The sequence below is a fragment of the Morone saxatilis genome, unplaced genomic scaffold (assembly GCF_004916995.1).
Source record: "Morone saxatilis isolate NCDOM2014 unplaced genomic scaffold, NCSU_SB_2.0 Contig6, whole genome shotgun sequence".
In the NCBI taxonomy this organism is placed as follows: Eukaryota; Metazoa; Chordata; class Actinopteri; family Moronidae; genus Morone; species Morone saxatilis.
Window position 1 is genome coordinate 2,469,541 of NW_023340206.1, and position 16,698 is coordinate 2,486,238.

At 41.7% G+C, this 16,698-nt stretch overlaps 1 protein-coding gene across 3 annotated transcripts in view; it reads left to right on the forward strand.

Annotated features, from left to right (window-relative positions):
* Nucleotides 1-14,911: 14,911 nt before the first annotated feature.
* The window catches only part of LOC118340049 (RCC1 and BTB domain-containing protein 1-like), a 9,842-nt gene continuing 8,055 nt past the window's right edge, over nucleotides 14,912-16,698 (forward strand). Inside the window, exons 1-3 of one of the 3 annotated variants that reach the window (XM_035677896.1) lie at nucleotides 14,931-15,009; nucleotides 15,117-15,146; nucleotides 16,048-16,342. In XM_035677896.1, coding sequence (XP_035533789.1) covers nucleotides 15,130-15,146; nucleotides 16,048-16,342 — 312 coding nt within the window. In that variant the 5' untranslated portion in view covers nucleotides 14,931-15,009; nucleotides 15,117-15,129. Of the gene's footprint in view, nucleotides 15,010-15,116; nucleotides 15,147-16,047; nucleotides 16,343-16,698 lie in introns of those variants that run through there. The other 2 variants (XM_035677898.1, XM_035677897.1) reach the window with 2 other exon arrangements.

Sequence of the window (16,698 nt, forward strand, 5' to 3'; positions counted from 1 at the left end):
AAGTGAAATTGTATAAAGTTGTAATGTATAAACGATGCAAAAGAATACAATGCAAATGCAATTCAATATGGTACAGATCCCACAATCACAAACTGTATCCAGGGCACACTTTTCTAAACAATCACATCTTGAACTTTAATGCCGGTGCACTGATGCAAATGAGTGAATCTTACCATCCCTAATAGAGAAGCATTCACAGCATAACCGGGGTTGGAAGCTGAAGCCCTCATATGATTTTTTTTCCTAATACAACAACATGACATGATGAATACCCAGAGGATGATTTGTTATGATGTTGATAATTTCCTATAGGGCCACTGCCATCAAAGTTTCCCCATGAAAACAACTTAAATTCATGGTAAAGAGAGATTGGTCAGCTCCCTCAAGCCTGAGCAGGCACTTGTTTTTTTAGCAATGAGCCAGCTAACGTAGCTACTGTATGCTAATTCAAGTTTAACGTTTCCAAGCAAATAAATTCCTGCTGTGTAATCGTTTTTACACGCAGCCATATTGTTACCTTCAGGGCGTTTATAGAAAGTGAATTTGCATACAGCAGCAAAACGCACACGTATAAGTTAACATGACTGGAGAGGATAACAACAAAAGCTAAGTAGCTGAGGCTGCAGTATGAAGTTACACGAAAAACAGGAAACAACAGTTACTGGCATCCAACCTACTACTCTAGTAATTTAGTTGGCTTCAAATAATGTCTAACATTCACACATTTTCTATTTAATGTTCCACAATATCACCACATTGACACATTGTCCGTCCTACTGGCCACATTACCCCTGTGCAACATGCTAACACCAAGGCTAACAGACTAAAACTAAAATAAACAGTAAAACGGCATAAACAGGGCAAAACTTACAGCTTCCAAGTTTGAAGTCGGGTCAAGGACAGCCAGTATCAATCCATCCGTGAACTTGAACGTTAACACACCTTTTCCGCCATTGTGAGGACATTTGCATAACATTTCTCTTCCTCACTCGCTGGACAGCAGCGCAGTTCCTGTTATCTCTTAGCTTGCTGCTCGGTCCGAATTTATTTATTTTTTAGGTATTTTTATCTTCTATCAAAAATAAAGTGAATCCACTGGGTCTTCACTTCTTCAAGGGGTGGCAGTTGACTTTTGTGTTGCTTCTTGCAGCCAACAAGAGAGAAATTTGCATGCTTTGCTCGTATCTTCCACATCTTTGTGTTACCAGCCACCTTACAGCCTAAACAACAATGGCGGGACAGCAACTTGTTTAATTGTTTTTTTAATTATACTTTATTGACAGCATAATACCATTACAACCCCACAAATAATAGTACAGAAAGTATTGGGAAAAATCACAAAAATAAAATCACTTGTCCAAACATAGATACATAGAGAGAAAGCAAAGAATAAACACAAACAATTACAAAATAAAAATAAAATAAAATAATTAATTTAAAAATTGCAAAAATTAACAAACTCAAGTCATTTAGCAATATTGTGCATGATATTCCTCAAAAGAAGAGATGTCTTTAAAGCTTTCTTGTTTTTGAACACACTACAAACGGAATCAGAAAGTCTTGAATTCAACATGGAAAGGGGAAGAAGAAATCTGACATTGTGAATATGATGAAGACACAGCAATTTTATCAAGCCATCACTTTCATTGTGATTAGATTCTACATTCAAAAATAAGAGCATACATTCTGTAACAGGGACCAAGACCATACTATCTCAATGAGAAGACTTGAGTCCGAAGGTTTTAATGAGAGACAGCAATGTAGTGGACAGTCTTCCATGTGTCAAGGGCTTGTTTATGGAAGTTGCCAAGCTTAACTGGTACTTTACCAGAGATAAATCGAGAACCTTATGTGGAGGTAGATTCACGAGGTCTCAGTGGGATGGACTGGACTGTCACCTAGCCTATTGGTGGTGCCGTGTTTCTCTACGATGTGATAGGGAAAAAATAAAATTCAATAGAATACAAATTTGAATACAAATTGAATACAAATGGGACGAGTCAGGCAGTGCAGGAGGGGTTTTCTGTGAGACACAGTGACTCCATTTGGTGTGGACGTGGTGTGTCCCCTTTCAGACTTTTACCATGCACAAAATCTATAGAACACACTAGGAAAAAAAACCTAAAAGCATAATATGGCTTCTTTACGTCTTGTGATTTTTTCAAATTTTAAGTACCTAATAGAAATCTGTAGATTTGGAGTCAACTTTGATCAAATAAAATTACCTAACAATAGCAACTGTAGTAATAAAGAAACTTGTAGCTTGCTTCTTCTTCAATCTCCCACAGACATACTGATAATACACACACACACACACACACATGCTAAACAAAGCTGTGTTTCTGTCCCAGTGGACCTTCACTAAATAGTGCAATTCAGAGGAAAAACGCCAAAAAATGCTGAGTCAGCAAAACTCTGCCTCCACGCCATTAACAACAGGTCCATATTTCACCACCAACTGCTGTGTGTATTACACATAAGCACACACATACACACTAAAACGCCAAGGAAGAGAGTTCATACGTTTTCTTTAATTAAAAGAGAAAGTGACAGCTAAATGGTGCGGGCTGCTATAAATCTGTGCGCCTGGTTGCAGGATGCTGGTGGGAATTTACTCGTTTCTCTCAAAGACATAGCGTAATTTGAAGATGTCGCCTTTGGGCTTTTGGAAACAACATTTTTTAACAGATAAATAAGTAATGAAAATGATCGTTAATTGCAGCCCTTTTCAATTAAATATCAAAACTGCCATAAACTGACTTTCTTTAATTTGACAAAATGACATGAACTAGCTTTCTCTGGAACTCTCAACCACATATCATGGTCTTCGTCATCAGCAGATAGAAGTTGGCTCAGTTACCATCATAGAAAGGGACGTAGGTCAAGTGACAAGTGAACTACACCCAGAAGGGCCACCAAGAGGAGGCAGATTGCAACTAACTGAACACCACTCGCGTCTGTATTTGACGACCTCGGAATGAGAACAAGCTGTGAAGTGTGTTGGAGAAATTACGGTGGCCACAAAACTTGTAAAAAATGTGAAAGGCGCTATCTAGGGCCAGTGTGTGGTTTGTCCCTAATCAGCTACTGTAGAAACATGGTGATTATAAACTAATGAAAACATACAAATGAACATTATATAACATTTCTGACCATTTCTGATCCTCCTAAATGTCACACACTAGACCTTTAAGTTAAGTTAAGATGAACTGTTTCAGCACTCATTGTGACCCATGTTACAGAAAGACCCTGAATATCTATAAACACAAAGTATGTTCAATGACATTTTGCAGTACCATTGAAGTTAAACATCAGTCCACTAAAGTCTGTCCATTTAATGACACGGCACACCCACAGAGGCAGTGACAAACTGCAGGGTAACTCTGAGGGAGGTTATGCCCTGTGTTGTTAATATCCCTGCTTATGTATCACAGGAGTGCACACGTTCTCTCATAAATCCACCAAGTCTAGCTTCAAGCCAATTCATCAAATAAGCAGAGAGGAGCACAATATGAAAGGGAATTAAAGCAGAAACACAGAGCCCAGAGGACACAAAACACACAACTGGTCATGTGACACTTTGTAAATTGCAGGCAGTGGCGTGTTGGCAGGCAGTGAAAAGAAGCTGTGAAATTATTTTGCAGATAATACAACTGTTCAGTTCTGTGAAGCAAGTCCTTTTCACCTGCGCCAACACATCAATATTGATTTTGTTTTGTTTGTTTTCACCTTTAATCTGCGAGATTAGTCCTTTATCTTCTGCGCTAAAGACTCACTGCTCCAGTGTTTTCCCACAGATTACTTGTCGATCACACACGGCAGCTCTTTTTTCTGGGTTGTTCCTGAAATACTTGTTGATAAAGTACAAATGTATTTCTCAGGAAAGACCTGCCAGCCTTTCATAAACTGTTGAATCATTGTTACATCAGTCAGTGATAAAGAAGAAAACAGATATTCATGTAAAAGAAATGTCACAGATTAGATCGGATACTTTGAAGTGCTCTCCAGGAGGTTTTTACATCTTAAACTACAAGTCACCTCTCTTAGAAATATGTTTCTATGAGGTTAGTCTTATTTCTATGCCAAAAACTACAGGCTCCTGCAAGTGTGGGTGTAATTTACCTCCTAATTAGGATCATCACACAAATACAGAGTTGTATAGACGTGGTTGAGATGATGAGTGTGCTGCTGCAGCACGTACACTGTGTGTTCTGTGTGCCTTTATAGCCAAGACTGTCACACCACAAACGTAGACCGTGCTGCAGTGTTTATACAGATTTGATTTATTATGTGTTTGTCCTTTTTATACATCAGCTCCAAACCAGAGCGACAGTGCTTCGTAATCACTCAAACTGGGGGGAAAAAAACAGGCTCTTCAGCATTCAGGGACAAAGAGAAGACACAGCATTAATGTCTTTGACCTCATCACACCATCAGAATATCCACTCAGTGAATTTAGTTTTTATGTCTGTGGTTACATGAATAGTGTAGTCCACCTCCACTCAGAAACTTACTTTCTCTTCCTGTTCCTACAGTGTGATGTTTGATCTTCACTGTGCAGAGTTTGACACTAGAAGGATGTTTTCACATTCATCTTGCTGACAAGTGGAAAGTTTCTCTGGGCTCACTGAAAATCGGATTGTAAGGGGTGGAGCCTAGCATGATTTGTGACATCACAAGTAGTCTGGAAGTCAATTCTGGTCCAGTATGCAACTTATACAAGTGCACCAGTGCACATACACTGAGAATGGACTGGAGAAGGATTGTGGAATTTTCAATGAGTTAGAAGGAGTAGATGAGTTTTTAAGCATTTTAATGTGGAAAAAACATATCAGACACACATTATTGTTCCAACTATTTGTATATTTATTTACTTTATACATGGGGATATACTGGTGGGGATCTTAAACTTTCTTAAAAACTTTTTTGTCTAAACTCTCGACTTATTCAGCACTTTTCCTCATTTTAGGTTTTATTAAGAGTTCTGTTTTGGGTGTGGTTGCTTGATTGGCAGGTGTCTCAGCTTATATGTTGGTTGTCACTTGCAGGTCCCTGCTCAGCACCACCCGGGCCTTCCACCTTTTGCCAACATATGCTTTTTGGCTTCAAACAAGAGGGCACCGCCAGCGCAACCCAAAAGCAATTTTTTAAATGGTGCTTTAGAAACCTCTGGCTAATGTCCCAGACACCAGTGTTCTTTTAAAATTCACGATTGTTTGCAGCAAAGAAAATGTTAGCTTGGTTGGGTCAAAGATTAAAAAAGAGGAGAGAAAAACACCTGTGTAGCAGATAAATCTGTGCCCTTGAGCAGGACACAGAATAACTACCAACTGCAGACTAACCTGCCTGTAAATTTTATCTCCTTCAGGTTCATACCGCCTTAAAAACAAGCTAAACGTAACATTAATGGCACTTTTTGTAGCTACACATTTGCATTTTTATAACTATAAATCCCATTTGTAGGCAATTTGAAGGTTAATTTCTATAGATTATTATGATTTCGGTAAGGACGGCACTCTTCATATTAGGGCTGCAACAACAGTTACTGTCATTATCGATCAGTCTATCTATCAGTTTTTTAATCAGTCTATAAAGTGTAAAAAATAATGACATATGGCCATCACAACTTAACAAAGCCCAAAGTGATGAAAAAGTGATGAAAAGGTTTAACAACGGATCAAAAAAGCTGGACGTTTTTGAATTACAACTTAAACAAGTAAGCTATTATCAACAGATGACTTTCTTGTTGATTGACAATTAATTAATAGACAAGTATTACAAATAATACTGATTACTTTTTGTAAATGTAACTGTAATTTAACTTTTTGTTCATGTGATTTGCTGTGGGGCTTCCTCTTAAATACAGAAACACCACACAACCACAGTCAGATAGCAGCAGCTTATAATTCCAAACTCTGCGATAACAAAAGGCTGTGACAGGTAGTTTGCCTTTCATTTGTTCATAAACACATGAGATCTGATCGGACTCTATAAAGTTCCCCCGTGGGACCTGCTGCTGCCCTCTAAACACTGCGCTGAGGATACAAAAGCCAGCTCTGTGATGCTCTGTCAATATGCCAATAGATATCAACAACGTCCACTTCCTGTTGCAGTGCCAGTGTCAATCTCTGTCCTGCCCTCACCCAAAGCGGAGGGGGAAAACAAAGCAAATCACTCCGTTTGGTCAGAGCTTTTAGCAAATCTAAATGTGTCCTGTACCCTCTGGAGAGCATGACTAATAGAATCAAAAAAGAGCTGCTGGTGAATTAAACTGAATTTCACTCTTAATTAAATCATCCCTGCACCCTGTTGATGAACACAGCCACAGACTGTGACAGACGGGCGTCCCAGCCCTGATCTCTGAAGTTACATCTTCACATATGTCACCAAATCCAACTTTGGAAGATGGACATGTTGCCTGTGAGTGAACCAAGCATGATGCTGGACATAATTAACAGCTCACTGGAATGAAAAAGTTGCAGTTGTAAAGTCAGTCCTCCTGGATGCTCTGAGCTCGCAGCATCACATTTCAGTCTTCGATCTCAGGAGGAGGAGAGATGTTTGTGTTCAAACGTCTGCAGCCAGTAGAAAAACACACACTCTACTATTCCACCTTATGCACTGGATATCCACAATGGAAGTCTAAATAAGGCCATGTGCTGTTTAATCATGCAGGTTACTGGAGCCTGAACGGGTCTGCATGCTGCATTACACTTGATTTTCTGCAGCATCTCTGCCACGCTCAAGCACGCACACACTCCTTTTTCTCACGCACTGCCACTGTAGTCAGTTTCTGTGCTAATAAGTTATCACCTTCTCTCTCTTTCTCTCTCTCCTCTCTCTCTCTCCCTCTCTCCCCCTCTCCTCCTCTTCCCCCAATCAGACCCCCTCTCCTCCCTCCCCCTCCCTGTAGTGCACTCACTTGCTGCACAACTGCGGATTGCAGAGAAACACCAGCAAGCAGTGCAGTCTCGGAGCGAATACACGCACGCACACACACACCACACTCCTGCGCGTACGCACAAACACGCAACAAAGTCTTTCACTATGATACCCACACCGCACGTACAGTACCCACAACACACAACACACACACACAGAAAGAAGAAACACACACACACAACAAACTCACCAGTTGGGTTCTTGTTTTTCTTGAGGCTCCTGCCACAAAGACACTGCAGCATATGCGATCCTTTGGGCTGAAAATGTGTTCCAAATAAACCGCATGGATTTGGCCAGAGACGGGGGAGGAGGAGGAAGAGGTGGAGGAAGAGGAGTCGGGACGAGAGGCGCTCCGATGCGGCAGCCTAAAATTCACCCACCGCATGGGGCTGATCCGCCCCCCCGTTTGCATGCCCAGCAGAGCGGCCAGCTGTTGGGCTCAGTTCGGCGGTGCTTTGGCCCCCAATCTGCACCATAGACAAGAATAAGAGCAGAAGCCCGCTCGTCGCCCGGTTTCTCGCCCGCTTCCTCCAGAAGCCCAGAGACCAGCAGCCGGCACGTATTCCGCGTCGACGTCGTCCCCGTGCGGCCAAAAGAGCAACCGCTGCGGCGCTTTTCTCCGCGGTCTCCGCCTCCGGCTGCCCCAGCGGCCGGTGGTCTTCAGCGGCGGAGGATGGGTCGCTGCTGCTGCCGCCCGGCCGCCGCCGGCGGTCAAAAGCCCCCGAGCGCTCCTCTTCAAATGGCGTCGTCTGCCGCGCGCGGCCGGGGAGAGAGCGGCAGCGGGAGACAGGCATGCGCGGCGCTAGCGTGAAGTCGGCGGTTCGCGGCAGCTGTCGGCTTCTGCACAAAAAACCATTGCCTATTAGTGGGGATCGCAGGGTCGGTGCGTCCGTCCGCCCGGGAGGGGAGGAGGAGGAGGAGAGGAGGAGGGGAGGGGTGCGGATACCGGGTGGTCCGTCAGAAAAGTCGGTGGCATCCCTTGTACCCGAAGGTACAGCAGGCCAAGTACTGCAGCAGGGGGCTCCTTTCCAAACACACACACTCACTCAGACACACTCACACACACGCGCGCTAGATGCAGAATCCTTCTCTTTCCCAGCAGACAGCGCCGGTTCTCCGGTCTCCGGTCTCCGGTCAGCGCTGGACCGGGCAGGTGAATCACTGCAGGGAATCTGTGCACTATCCCACTCTGTGCTTTTCTCTTTCAAAAGTCCTTATGAATATTTGATCCGCGTTTCGGCCTCCACTTCTCAATAATCCATAAGCTCCAATGCGCCAAGATACTGCTGCCGCTGCTGTCTGTCTTCCCTGTCTCTCTGTCTCCTCTCTCCTCCTCCTCCTCTTCCTCTTCCTCACCTTGCTGATGGAAAGAAGCTGCTGGACTGTGGCTCTGCCGCCTCCACCACTCCAGAAACTAGGTGGAGAAGAAGTGGAAGAAGAGGGAGAGCGACTCGTGGTCCTCTCTCTCTCTCTCTCCTCTGGTGCTTCAGCCTCTTCTTCCTCAGCAGCGCTCGAGACGACCGACGGCCGGTGGGGCGCGAGGAGGTGCACCGACTATCTATACCCAACCAGCAACAAAGTGGGAGCAATTAAACACAACCCCTGTTCCGGTTGGCACTTTCAAAATAAAAATACCGGACTATTAAAACGTTAATTGGGCACCCTTTCTTGTATGTGTGACGATACTACCGCTCTCTTTTTCCCATATAGGACAGTATTTTCTTATATTTTATATAATATGGTTTTTTTTTCTAACAGCATAGTATATTTTTTCTTACAACATGTTAATTTATTAAAAGAGCATTCTCATGAATGTTGGCTATAAAAGGGCAATACAGCAAATAAATATTAAAGATTTGAAGTAACCTTAAATAAAAAAATGTATTAAAACTTCTAATCACAGAATAATATGGTGGTTGTAGTATAGAAAAGTAGGCTGGGGTGTATAACAGTGGTGTTATATGCACTTTCCTCCCAGATTACATTTCCTTATTAGTTATCTATGTTTATTAACTTACATTTTCGGGACAAAACAAGTGTTTCAGTAATGAAATAAAAGGAATAGACCCCACAAAGTACAATTCAATTTGATTGTCAGTTGGCATGGAAATATTACAAAATCTTCAGGCAAGTATGCACAAGTATGACATTCTTATCTTATGTGTACCTGCAAAACAATTCACACTTTTTTGTGTAAGCAACTTTGTTTTAGCTCTTTTTCTTGACTACAGTCTGCTTTACCCTCCGACTTTTGTTCTGAAGGGAATGCTTCCGGTTTGCCTGTGCAGCTTGATGCAGTTACGTAGACATGTGGTTCCCACACCGTCAGTCTCTGGTCTGACTGGATATGAACCGTAACCGGCAACATTTGGGGAGGGGGCGGCGAGTTGCAGTCAGTGATACGGGAACGAGACCACCAATCTTTGTCTCCCTTCACTGCTGTGTTACTAGCGCACCCTCCCTGACAGGCGCTACTCCAAACTCCGTGCAAAAACCAGTCGGTTTAATGCCGCCTCTCCTATCGGCAAATGTACACACCTGTTGCTTGACTCCCCTGTATCACTGGGGTCTTCCAGAGAGTTCGGCTGGCACATTATGGTCTACCAGTCAACACTTAATATAAATGGAGTCATCCCTCAGAAGTGCTTGTTTCCTTCGCTCCTTCGTGGTTGAAGAACGGTCACAACAATTTATTCAATTATTAGACTGGAGTTTGGTTGCATTAAGTGCTGTGTAATGTAATGTATACTGAAAAGCCCACAGGGAAGATGAAAGGCCAGACTGGTGCACTCGTAGCGGGTTGAGGCTGAAAATGCTGCAGTGAGCGAGCTGTCGCTGTCCACGGTGCTGAATCCACACAGGCTGATCAAACTCAACACACACACACACACACACACACACACATACACACACACACGCTTCCCGCGCTTATCAGAGGAAAGCTTAATTACCCTGTTCACACGCATGTGAGGTCCCCGGGTGTCAGTGACATTTCAGACCGATTCAGCAAACAAAAACCACAACGGGGAGCAACAAACTGACGTCACTACTTTGCAGACATAAATCACCAAACACACAAAAATCTGTACATTTTACAGAGAAAAAGATTTGTACAAAGTCATGGCCTTTTTTTGAAAACGGCCATTTTGAAAGGCTTTTTAAAACACACCATCCTTCTCTAAATAGGATTGTGGCTCATTTGCCTGTCCATCAATGTATGAACCCACAACAGCAGTCCTACTGAGGGAAGGGGGGAGACTTTTATGTATAAAGTGTCTTTGATGTTTGCAGTATAATAAACTCTCTCTGAGCCGACAGAAATGAAAGTGTGGACCTGGGAACTTAAGAAGGAAATTCAACACATGAAGAAGCCGTTTACTCTCAACAAGAGCATTGATTTATATTATCAGGAGAAATGGTGGCGAGCTACAGTGTCCTAGAACCACAACTGTATGTTCACACTATAGTCAGAGTCACAACTAGTCATGTAAAAACATTTTTACTGTATTTTGTTGTAGTTTATTTGTCATGAACAATAAATAAAAAGGTAACAGCTTACAATAACATGATGCAGATGTGTTGCATGTAGGTAGGACTGAGGCTGGTTAGGCTTTTCTGCCTGGTTTGGCCATTCTGGGCTACTGTAGAAACATGGTGGCCTCCATAGAAGAGGACCTGCTCCCTCTGTAGATAAAAACAGCTCAAAACATTGACTTTTCATTTCAGGTGATTAATCAATTAATCAATTATTACAAAAGATGTCAGTACTCTTGTACTGTAGGTTGGCACTTTGTTCAAATACTATTTGTTTTTACAACCAAAACCAACCAGATTTTCTTGTAATATAATTTCAATTAAAACCCTATATAATATATATGTATATATATTTGTAAATAGCAGACTCTCTTTACAGTCTAGGATAAGGTCCGATGTTGCTACTGTATGTTCTTGTTGTAAAGCAGCAACATGTACCTTTTTTTATGTTGCATCTTATTCTCATCATACTCTAATTGTATGCCACTGATCAGACTTGCCAGGAAATCTGATGGATCGCTTCATGGCACAAACTGGAAAGAGATCAGGTGCGGTTTTGTCTGTGCAGATGATGAAAAGAGTGAAAGATTAATGGAAAAAATCACTTCCAGCTTTATCCTCCTCAATAAAGCTAAATATGATGAAGAGCGGGTGGTTTGATAAGCCATTACATCCTCTGTACACTAAAGGTCTATGAGAAATATGGTTTTAGTTTTGAGAAACAAGCTGCATCCACCACAGTCTCTTTTGTTCACAGTGGTCATATCAAGCTATCGCAGTTAATCTGACAACGGTAGTTCACCTGGAACTAAACAGCCAAATACAACTGTGTGAATTTCAGCCCAAGATATTTGCATTTTTTATGTTGTCACACACATTTAAATTCTGCAGTGACACTAATGACCAATTACAGACAAACACCGAACTCCCTGAACAGACATCACTCTCAGCTGCATTGCAGTGTCGGCAAATGAGTCCAGGATAATGGTCCTCACAAACAGCCACGTCTCCTGCTCATCTAGTCTTGTGTATTGTGACATTTGGATCACAACAAGGACCGCACACACAGATACACACACATAGTCATTACTGGAGGATGAGTGACGCCTGGCAGATATTTTTTTTTTCACACTCTGTTCACGACTTGTATTGTTTTCAGGAGCTCAAGGCTGCAGCACGGAATTGCTGTCATCACATGGGGCAAAATATCATCTGTGTGCAGAGGGAGCTGCTCCAGCTCCGAAAGCACACAGTCACAGCTGCACGTGTGTTTGTCACGCAGAGCAAATACTGCTAGGAAAGGGAGAGGAAGGGGGAAAATTAAAGGAGGGAGGGTGCAGGGAAAGAAGATTTGGGAGGAAGAAGAAGAGAAATACAAGAGGAATGGAAAAAGGAGGGAGCAAAAGACTAAAATCTGACAGTGAAGTAGAAAAGAGGTGACATTTAATTTCGATACAGATATAACTTACATGAGAAAGGCTCCAAAGCTTCTCAACCCATTTGTATCTGATTGCAGTGGCGTAGCAAAAGTTCAGGGCCCTTGAAAACCACCTTTGGCCCCTTTTGTTTCTTTTTTTAAATGTAACCTGTCGCTTCTCTTCCAACAGAAATTTTTTTACAGGATGTAATGTAGAGCCGGTTGTATTTGAAGTCTGATTTATTTTGTAGGAACAGGACATTTTTAACCTGTGAGTAATAGTGGCAGTTTCCCCATAACATCCCTATAAAAATGACCTGGAGATACCTTAGGTACGTTGGCCCCATAAAGCTAAAACTGAGGACACTGCCCTCTATATTTCTTCAGGGAATTCAGATTTTAGCAACATTGAGGAGTTTACATTCAACAGTAAAAGTGAATACATATTTATGCTTCAGCAAGTTTTTCATTAGGTGTTTTTCTACAATAATTTTATTCCTGGCCATGAGAGGGCTTTGAAGGTTTTTCTGCTTGGAAATGAGACAATGAGACAGAATTTATACGTGTTTAGTTGTATTGAGAACTGCTCCATTTAAATAAAACTGCAGAAAGTAAAATTGAACAGCTAAGCCTGAAGAATATTTAAACATTTCTTGTGATATCTGTTTTATTTCTTCAGGGGAGGCGTTTGGGAGTCCTCTGTGTTTCAAAAATCCTGGCTACAGCCCTATGAACATTATCGCCAAGTACTAGATTATGGACAATTTATGCCAGGAAACCAGGATTTATATCCAAAAGAGTTTCACTGTCATTATTCCACAAGTCAACAAAGTTAAATTATATTCCTCATGGTAAGAGATTTTTTTAATTAGGCAAAGTTTTTGGTACCAATTTAACAGTGTAAAGTGTTTTCCCCTGGATTTAATTAAAGAAGCTTGGGTGTCTCTAGGCGGTACTTCTTTTTATGTCATGCAGTGCTCACACTGTGTTGAAAGTCTTCCATGTCAGCAAGACCCTGTTGAGCTCTGGGAGGAGCAACGGGGCACACCTGTGCTGTCTGGAGTCAACAGGTGAACTCAATCTGCCCTGAATCAGTGTTCTGATAATTAGGAGAAGAAGTCAATGCTCTGTTTTCTCTGCCACCAACTAGACCTGTGTTCCCGTTTGCTTGTCAAATAAGTCTGAGGCATGTTATCTCTTAATGTTTGTCAGTCTGATAATGCCACATATTCGTTTAGTTCCACTTATGGTTAATTCTAGTTTTAAACTGATGTATTGTTGTGTATATTATTGTAACTGACTTCAGAGCTATGGTAATTTCACTTTGATTATTAGTTAAAATTGTTAAGATGAGTAAATAAATTTAACTTATATCTCATGCCATACTTCTTTCCCTGTTTGTGTAACTATGTCCAATATTTGATGTCCCTAAGCTCCAGCTCTTAGTTTACACCTAAAACACTGAATCTAAAGAGCTCTCAATGTAATACTCTGAATGCCTGTGAGAGCATGTAGTGGACACCAGGGTATTGAGAACTGGGTTAGCACTAAGCCTGCTGCTGTATTGATCAGTTGGTTGCAGCTTTGAGAGAAAAGCACAACATGGCTTGTATCCAGGGAATATCATATAACTGCCCTCTAAGCCACAGAGAAGAGACTGAAACACCAGTGCTGCGGGACGAAAGCGGAACCCAAATTAGAAATGATTATCCTGATTTGTAAGCCTTCACATTTAATCTGATTCCCTGTGGTACAAAACATGTTATCAAATGCCAGAAAAGATGATTCACATCAAACCAAGATAAATGTATTTGGATATTTGGACTTGATTCTGATTGGCTCCCTTTCCTTAAGAATGGATGAAATCCTTCCACTCAGAATATTGCAGAATTTAGCAGTAGAAAGCTTTGACTCAGCGCGTTTACCTCATGTGAACTAGAAAAGCAGCTATTGATGGTCAGCCAGAGATTTATTAGATTGACAATCTAATCTCCAGAATTATTTAATAAATACTGTTTTCAGTAAAGTCCCATGTTTGCAAACCATTTTAACCAACATTTTATAACATCATAACATATTTAAACCTGAAAGCTTAAACTCAAATGTTTTGACACTGTATCACTCTAAAGGCATCCCAAAATGATGCAGCACATCAAACCTATGTGCCCAGATCTATGTGGCAGTACTCCACCTGCTGGTTGTCAAGAAGAACTACAAGTACACGGGGAGGTGGATTCTGCACTGCAGGATTTATATGCGTTTACAATTTACCAGTGACATTAATCAAGTAACTTAACAATATGCAACAAAACCAGATGAGAGCTCAAATTAGTGTGTTTTAAATATTTAATAAAACAAAATCAACGTGCTTCTGCTTGTAAAAGGAATGAAATTCACCATAGCAAAAGGAATCATTAAAAAAAAAATGTTTTTGGAAACTGGTTGGAGGTGGGTCAACATTTGACACTGTTTTCTTGATATTTGAATCAGGTGCTCCCTTGGTATTAAGGTGCCAACAAAATATATAATCTTAAATATGTGGGATGATCATCTCAAGGTTTGCACACAAAAAAAAGTGCATTTGGAGAGGGCAATATAGACAGAAGATAAGAAATGGATTCAAAATAGAATTTTTGTTTTTCGGCACTGTTGTTTCATGACAGTGACGGAAAGGAGAGCTAAACCCTGACCCTACAACCAGCTTGGTCAGATTTATCAGACAGGTTCCCTTATTTTAAATAATTAGAAATGCGAAAAGAAGCATGTGCGATATAAAGTTGCCTTGACTTTAACCATCTCAAAATAAAATAGTTGGAAATAATAACAAATCTGATGTCCCTTTTTCCTGATAATCCTAAATTATAAGTGATTCTGACAAAAAATACTGGACAAAATACAAGCCTAAGTTCTTAACTTTTTTTTTAAAGTTTAAAACCTCTGATTACACTTTAGAGCAGTTGTTAACTAATGACCGGAGGGGGGCAGCAATACGCCAACGCATCCCCTGCTCTGCCTGAAACACAGGAGACGAAGAAGAGGAACCGGCCATACAGGACGCAGTTTAATCAGGCAGCTGCACTGTTGACAACAACCGCCGGGCAAACGCTTTCAGTCGGGTAACTCTACACCATTACAGTACATACATATTGTAGACATGGGTGTTTTACTGGTAGTATATTGTAATTTAATGTCGCTGTCTGTCTCTCTGTCTGTCCTTTCTCAGTTGACTCGTTGTCATGGAGCGATGCTTTAGGTAGGAAGAGCACAGGAAAGCGCTTAACTAAGCTACTAGCTTCTCTCGTTTACCATATGCTTCGGTTAGCTTCTGTGGTGCCTTCATAAATGGCTAAAATGCCAAACAAATTCACAACTGGCATAAAAGGGGGGTCGCAGTTTTTGTTTGTTCTTAGCTCGTTGACAGTGTTGCTCGATGTGCTTTGGGTAGCTCAGATGTAGAGGACGCGACGCCGAACTCCACTCAATAATTGAGCATTTTAAAAGTTCCCCTGCTTCTCAGCTACAGGACACATTTAACTGTAACTATAGACGACTCAACAGCTTTTCTTAATCGTTCAGAGCCACCTTAGTACATCTGGAATTTGGTTATCCTTATAACACAACTAGTAGCCTTTATTCCAACAAAACTGTTAATGATTGCCCATCACTTACTGGATGGGCAATACGCTGCAATTTGGTCAAACATATAGAGTTATATGAGTCCAGAGGGGTTAAGCCAACCTGTTATACATCCCGAATTAAAGAACGGATTTGGTTAAGCAAAGTAATGAGTCATAGTCGCTGGATGGGACATTAAACATTTGGCTATAAGCCAGAATGACTTGAATTGGCAGATTTTGTGTAGAATTTGGCCCATTTCAAGGGCAGGCAAATATATGAAGCACAATAAAGCCTTGCTGTAATAGATCAACTGTGCTGCTTTGACTGCATGCTTCATTTTTTAGATTTCTCTTAAAGTTGAAGACGTTTGTTTCCTCAATCTCTGGTTCTCGCTCATGATTTAAGAACACTATTATGTTTTTGCATGTCATTCTGAGTGCATGTGTCCAATCCGTCTTCCACTAGCTTGTGAAGCCCAGTCTGTTTTCTGCCGTTGTTCCAATAACTCTCTCATCTATCCTTGTCCTTGTTTGAAGTGTCAGCAGGGATGACTCTGCTCCTTGCTCCCCACCTCCTCCAGCATCGCCTCCTTCTCCTCCTCAGGCCCTCCCTTCTCCTCGTCACCCCCCTCCTCTTCCTCCCTCCTCTCCCTCGGCAGCCCTGACTCCTCCTCCCCGACAAGGAAGGCTGAATTGCGCTGGAGCCATGGTGGACGTCAGCAAGTGGCCCCTCTTCTCTCTGCTGAGCACTGAGGAGCTGGCCACAGTTCGACAGGCCTGCGTCTTCGGGACCTCTGCTAATGAAGTCATCTACATCACACACGGCAATGAGGTGAGGAGTGTGCAAACGCTGCGATATCTTGCCTCTTTTTAAGCTTTTAAAGCATCGTTATTTCTTTAAAAGCTTTTAGACTTCCTAATTGTTTCATGCTTGTTCGTCTATTTGTTTTTTTTTAATGGCGTAAGAAGAACATGGGTAATAATATGTCCCTAAGGATAGTATATCTCTAAAAGCAACTAGTGATAATCAATGTGAGTGCATGCTGCTTGTGCGTTGTTTAGCGGAGGTGGTTAACCTCCCAGATCTTGATGCATCTTGTCTCAGTTTATTTAGGACACGATTGCCTAAAACATGGCCAGACTGAATGGTATTTGGAGTGTGAAATAGCACCCCTGTTCTTTTTCATA